Source organism: Medicago sativa, chromosome 3, assembly GCF_051527215.1.
Source record: "Medicago sativa cultivar Bolivia chromosome 3, Bolivia_mono, whole genome shotgun sequence".
Lineage (NCBI taxonomy): Eukaryota > Viridiplantae > Streptophyta > Magnoliopsida > Fabales > Fabaceae > Medicago > Medicago sativa.
Window position 1 is genome coordinate 4,561,505 of NC_140751.1, and position 7,023 is coordinate 4,568,527.

The following is a 7,023-nucleotide window of genomic DNA, read 5'->3' on the forward strand; positions in this document are numbered from 1 at the left end:
TTACGATATCTCCTCCGTTTTCTGCTGAAAAAAAAAAAAACAGTGCAGGATAAACCTCCTATAGAGCTTAACTTTCTTGATTTATCATTTAACAATTTTACTCTTAATTCAATTCTCACACAGTTATAAAATAGAACACATACTACTGAGCAGTAATATATTGAATAACAAAATACCTTAGCGGTCGGTGATTTGGGAAGCTTCAATGAACACATACTATCTTTTTATTTTTTGAAGAAGTCAAATTAGCCATAGAAATTAGCACTAGGAGAATCAAGCAAGAGATCTTGAGAGGAACACTCCAAGGTCTCAAGCCAACACCAGTAGGACAACCCAAGTAGGTTCATGGCGAGCTATCTTACTTTAGAAAGCTCATTCGTGAAGAATAATAGCTTGTTTTATATATAAAATTGATAATTTTAGTGATAATAAAATTAAAAACAAAAGATATTCATGTGATCATTTTGCAGTTGATAACTATGCAGGGAATGTGATCTATCTTACTTTGATAGAAGGCATGGTTATCGATTGTCAGTTGGTGTTGTTACCTTTAAAGGGTGACAAGTTTTTCAATTCCAAGCTCATTGCTGTTATGGTGGTGAGGAAATCATGTGAAATTCGAGGGTGTTTCTGTTGAATAAGGAAATTCAATATAAAATTTTCCCAATTGAAGATTTTGTCATTGACGTGTTGTTGTGATGTTGACAAAAACTATATTTTAGCAAGGTTATCAAAATCGGGACTTTACTTCAAGTCGAAAGGGAGTAGCAAAATCGGGACTCGTAAAATCGCAATCAAAATCGAAGGATTTTACTCAAGGACTTTTGTAGAATTGATGTAGGATAGCAAAGTCGGGACTCGTAAAATCGCAATCAAAATCGAGGATTGTACCAAAACAAAAATAATGTTTAATATATGTTATAAATTGCATATAGTCATAAATGACTAAAGTTCAAAGTCCACAAAATACATATACATAAATGTGGGGGAAGTGAAAGAATGAAAATTTTTAGCCTTTTGGGTCTTTATAGAACGGGTCATGGATTCAAATCAGGTCAATTTACGAACTGGGTCAAAAATTAACCCTTATCAAAAAATGAACAAAATCCTTTAAAATCCATCAAAATCCTGCGATTTTGAATGGATTTCACGATTTTGTGCGATTTTGATAGGATTTTGTCTGTTTTTGGGACTTTGCTATGGATTTGAGTCGTTGAAGCTACACAAAGTCGCAAAAACCAGGATTTTGGGACTTAAGTCGGGTTTTTGATAACAATGTATTTTAGTACTTTTAACAAAATCACAATAACAGTGTTATTTCATAAAAAACTCAAGTGTACAAGAAAAAAAAAACACTTTGTCCAATACTACAATATGGTCCATCCTTTTAACTTCTATACTCACTTTTGTGAATGTACTACACTAATATAATTTAGTTAATAGTTCTATGAGTAGACATTAATATGATACAATTTAGAGGGACACTCAAAAGAGCAGATCACAAAATATAATGTTATTATAGGTGGGAAATTATGTAGTAGGCAAAATACCGTGTTGTCATTGTGACTTTCTGAGAGGGGCAATTGTGATGGTAGCCATAACAGAAAGATATAGAGAACGTGGATGAGATGGAGGACAAACCATCAGAGAAAGATTTATAACTACACGCCTCTGTGACGCAGTACGGAAGCTTAGGCACAATAAATTGGTTGGCAGCTAAACATCAGGAAAGTAAAAGTTCATATTTTATTGTTTCATTTGATTTGAGAAAAGAGTCTTATCAAAAGATTTTGTTGCCTGATTGTAGGAAGGTATATGTGAGTCTGAGTGAATTAAGTATTATGAGAGAAGGAATAAAGGAAGAAATGACAAATAGTGTTCTTGTTATTCGTCAAATGAGAGTGATTACAACTTATATAGGTATGGTGCAGGAGCACAGTAATGCATTGTTGAAGGCTATCTTTTTTGTAACTCATCATTATTTGTCATTTTATATATCTTTTTTATATATCTTGTTATTCATCAAATGAGAGTGATTACAACTTATATATCTTTTTTGTAACTTAAATAGTAATGTCTATTTTATATTATTTAATTAGATATATATGTAAAAATTCACACTGTTAATTAATGCAAAGAACCTCTCAAAAAAAAATGCATGGATTAAAAAAAAAATTCCCTATAGATTCATTCCCAAGAATAATAATTTTTTTTTTACAAAACAAAGATAATCATATTTGATGTGTGCCAATTGATTAATGTGAGCGTAACTCTCACCTGAAATTTAATCATTGTTTCACTACTTTGTAAATAGGGTGTTTGCATTCAAACCAAACTGCAAAAATAAATTTTAATACTTTTTTATTTATAATTTACTATATTAATCTATTATTTGATGGATTTTAATTTTTCAATAATATTTACTAGATAAATTTAATGTATATTTTTACAATTTCATACATTTCAATTATAATCGACTATTCTCATTCCTAATTGTTAATTTTTAGTATATTATTGACTATATTTTGCAACAAACATATGATTTTAGCGTGTCTTTATGATATTAATTATAATAGATCTTTTTAAAATTTGTTATTTTGATATCAAACAATGGATTCAAACTAAACTACATAAAATTGAATCAAATATTTTTTTTAGAAGTCATTCAAACCATACCATAGGTATTTAAATTTTTTCGATCCAAATTGTACAAAAAACACACATAATTGACTCATTCGGTAAAATTTAACTCTATCAATAAAAAAAAAAAAGTAATCTTTTTGTATCAAATAGATTGTCATTTTGTGTTCTTAAGAAATACTAATTTTTATTTATTTAATCTTATTATAGTTATTATTATATACATTACTCTTAATAACTTATAATTTTTATAAAATATATATCATTTTATAAAATTACTATATCATATAATAATTATTTTAGTATGTATCAAAAAACTTTCAATGGCCGTAGTTTAAAAACGGGACTGTGGGAGTAGTTGTTAAAAACTCAATGCAAAAAAAAATATGAATTAATTTCGTATGAACTATATGTTAGATAATACATCAAATAATTTATATAAACTTTAAATTAACCGACGTGGTAAATTAAGTTAAATTTCCCTATATAAGCATAAGCCATCCTCGTGTGTTTTCCACATTACACGATTTGATTTGATTTCTAAAAACATTGTGAAGATGGATATGAAGGGAATTCCACTAGCTACACTCCTCCTTCTGCTACTTATTTCTATAATTTCCCCATCACATTCCTTATCATCCTTGGATGCCAATTCCTCAGAATTATTATCATTTCATAACCTTGTTTCTTCTACTGTTCTTCCGATTAAAGAAAGGTTACCTGGGTAGGCCATCATTATCAATAATGCCACTTATATTTCTTCCTCAACTTTTATTCCAAAACCTCTTATTATGATGCATGCATTGCAGGGATTACATGGTGTCCTTCAAGATTGGCAACAATCCCGTACAGTCCTTTAACCTTGATATTGACACGGGTAGTGATCTCACTTGGGTTCAGTGTGATTATGATGAAAAATGTGAAGGTTGCACTCTGGTAATATATATTCTCCTAATTTTGACATAATTATTATATTCTAATAATATATATGCTGCTGATCTTTGTTTGTTAATTTTGCAGGCTAAGGATAAACTTTATAAACTTGACAAGAACAAATTTGTGAACTATGGGACGCCCATGTGTGATGCAGTCACGAAAAAACGAAAGAGTGACTCATTGCCATGTGAGTTTCAAAAAGAATATGCAGACTCTCTTGAAGCTGAGGGATACCTAGTAAAAGACAGTATTCAGGGATCTGCACTGACATTCGGGTGAGTTACTCGCACGCACCAAAGATTATGTAGCTAGTTTTGATTTGATAATAATTTATGTTTATGTGTTAAAATTAATATGACAGGTGTACAAATAAATTGAAGGTTCCCTATAAAAACCAACATATTGAAGGGATCCTTGGGCTTGGGTTTGGTAAGGCCAGCATATTGTCCCAGCTTAAATCTCAAGACTTGATTCAAAATGTGGTAGGTCATTGCATAAAAAAAGGAGGAGGGTACATATTCTTTGGAGATAAATTCATTCCCAAATCTCCTACACAGATTAGTTGGACACCTAACATAAGTCCCTCAATGTTAGTAAATGATTTAATAGATGTTGCCACTCATACATACATATACTATACACAACTTTAATTAATTTAATTTGTTTGTTTATATATGTAGAAATAATAACAAGGCTGAGGAAGGACGCTATTTTGCAGGACTAATAGATCTGTTTTTCAATGGAAAACCTACTTCTATTAGGGGTCGTGACCTTATGTTTGATTGCGGAACTGCTCGTTCATACTTCAATTCTATAGATTATAAAGTTCTTTTGGATCTCGCGAGCAAAAATCATATAAATTATTATATATCAATTTCATCGACTTATTTATTTACTATAACGTTTTCAGTTCATAGTGGTTATTGATCAAATATTAATTAATATTTCAGATAAATAAAGAATTGAATTCGAAAAAAAAGTTTAAACTTGCTAAGGAAGGCACTCTAATGTGTTGGGAGGGTGAGAAACGATTTACGTCTATAGACGATGTCAGCAAAGAGTATTTGAAGCCTATAACATTGAGCTTCCTAAACGATGTGCATTTTCAACTACTAGTTAAACATTATATAACCCTCTCGGTGAGCTACCTTTGATTTTATATATGATCCTCTAATTAAGTAATTATATACTAATGTGCTAGCTATATATCCTTAATTTTCAGAGAAAAGGAAATATATGCTTGCTAATCGAAGATAGCGCTGTAAATGGTTTTGGTGATGATAATGTGATAGGAGGTAGTAAAGAAATTTTTCTCTTTTATATTTTTACTGATTATTATTACTTTGATTTGTCATAACATTTTGTTTTGGTGTCAACAGCTTTATCTATGAACGATAAGATAATGATTTTTGACAACGAGAGAAAGCGGATAGGATGGGTCCCTAACGATTGTACTAAACTTCCCCCACCTCGTTGATCGATTGAGGCTTAAGCGGGAGGATATGGATGATGGCAAGATTCAATAAAATAAATACACATCTTGTATTGTACTAGCCTTAAATAATTTGCATTCTTCCCCAAAAGAATTAACATTATACTATATGATAATAGAATTTCAATAAATATTTGATTGTTGAGTTATTTCTTCATTTTCTCCATTCTAATAATCAACTCGCCCCTTGTGTTGAGTGTATTTTTAATACGTTGTCCATCAAACTTATATTGTTGGCATTTGTAGTGATCCAACAACTCTTCTCATTTTTCTTTTGACACAAAGGTATTGGATGAACTGAACTGAACTGAACCGAATATGATTTGTCATTCTAAAACCGGCTTGTACGGTGAGGATGTGTTCACACTTTAGAAACTCATTTTTGACTTTATATATTTATTTTATGTTGAACTTGGATTTTTTCCAATAAAACCACTCACACCCGAAACTATTGGGCTTAATAAGTGTACATAAATGGTGGGTACCAATCGATAGAATCTAATACCATATTAGAAAACAAAGTGGGTTTATATCGTTGTCATGGCTTTTGATTCCCTTAATTACAATTGAGTTGTACATATGTGCCTAAATTACTATTTTGAGGTCAACGGAATAAGAGCTAGAACTACAATGGTTGAGTGCAAGAGAGCAAAATTTCTGTTTCGCTGCATAATTTTTTATTTTCAAATTTTTACAACTATGTTGTGTCTTGGAACAATAGGTTTAGGCGAATTTGAGCAGTTGACGCTTGAGCCGAGGTAGGAACTAATGTAGTGAACCAAGAGTGCAGTAGATGTCCATGTTATAGTTTTGACTCGTTATCGGCATACATTTGTTATCCTAACTGATATGATTATGTAGCTAGACTCCGTGATTATTTAATGAATCTACATACTTTCTGATAGTGGGTCTTCCAAGTCAATTTCTTAAGCATTGCTCAACATGATGGTGGGTGCATGATTTTTGGTCCAAATACCAAATTTGAGAAGTAACTCCTAAGACTTACACAAGTTAGAATTATGCATTGCACAAAAATCTTAGATATCAAAAGGATTCTAACTGCACAATTTAAGCACAAATGAATCTAAGGAATTCAGTTATATGCATGTTTTCTTAGTTCCCTTTACCTTGTATTTCACAACATTTAGTGCACTTGTGACTGAATGGTTGCAAAGGGTAAATGGTAGCTAATTTATTGAATTTTAGTAGGAACTTTGGTGCTTGTATATTACTAAACTAGTGATCTAACTAACAAAGTAATTTTAACTAACTACTAACTATCAATATTCTTAACATGTTATGTGGTCTGCAGATTTCCTGAAGATGATTGTGAACAAGAGTTATGGAACTTCCTAAGAGATTTGTGCTAGTCTAGAGTTGTTTTTTCTTTTTGTGTAATAAATGAATCACATAAAGTTGTCTTTATGGAACATTGATAGATTGTGTGATTGTGTAAGTATAATGAAATGCATAATACATTTGGATGTTGTAATTTCCTTACAAAATCCTGGACTTTAATATCTGTTCTACCTGTCACAAAGGTTTGAAGAGTATAGCTAACATATCCAATTTAAGTGCTGATATCGATTATCAATGTATTGTATGCATTCATGTACATATTCAAATTGGAGAAACCAAAGTACAAAATTCAGCTAAGATAATTCAACTTGGATGCTCCAATCCAAAGTTTTTTTTTTTTGTTTTGTTTAAATTACGCGCAAATTAACACCAAAAATATATGCAAAACAATGACCAGGTATTTTGATTAACATATTCAATAATTAATAACAATGAGCTGAAAGTGTTGAAATAAGAGAAAACAAATTGTCAAATATGATCATTTCTTAAGCCATACCCTAGGAGTGCAGCGACAATAATAAATTAGGTAGGAGATCATTTCTTAATTTATATTTCAAATCAGTGTTTTAAATCATTGATTGCATGTTTATTCCGTT

At 30.8% G+C, this 7,023-nt stretch overlaps 1 protein-coding gene and 1 long non-coding RNA gene across 2 annotated transcripts; both read left to right on the forward strand.

The window, feature by feature from the left end:
- Positions 1-3,174: 3,174 nt before the first annotated feature.
- LOC146935074 (aspartic proteinase Asp1-like) lies at positions 3,175-4,503 on the forward strand. The gene is made up of 5 exons (XM_085757783.1): positions 3,175-3,364; positions 3,450-3,576; positions 3,661-3,851; positions 3,938-4,165; positions 4,257-4,503. Exons 1-5 carry the CDS (start codon positions 3,198-3,200, stop codon positions 4,501-4,503), a joined length of 960 nt encoding a protein of 319 aa, XP_085613909.1. The 5' UTR covers positions 3,175-3,197.
- Positions 4,504-4,514: 11 nt separating this feature from the next.
- On the forward strand, positions 4,515-5,217 carry LOC146935075 (uncharacterized). Its single transcript, XR_015030116.1, has 3 exons — positions 4,515-4,715; positions 4,799-4,871; positions 4,956-5,217. It is a non-coding gene; the product is annotated as an uncharacterized LOC146935075 (long non-coding RNA).
- The last annotated feature ends 1,806 nt before the right edge of the window (positions 5,218-7,023 follow it).

Bases quoted from the DNA above. Each gene is read 5' to 3' on its own strand.
- LOC146935074 (XM_085757783.1), top strand. From the start codon at position 3,198: ATGGATATGAAGGGAATTCCACTAGCTACACTCCTCCTTCTGCTACTT. The intron at 3,365-3,449 runs GTAGGCCATCAT...CATGCATTGCAG, and splicing joins ATTAAAGAAAGGTTACCTGG to GGATTACATGGTGTCCTTCA. The intron at 4,166-4,256 runs GTTAGTAAATGA...TTATATATGTAG, and splicing joins CCTAACATAAGTCCCTCAAT to AAATAATAACAAGGCTGAGG.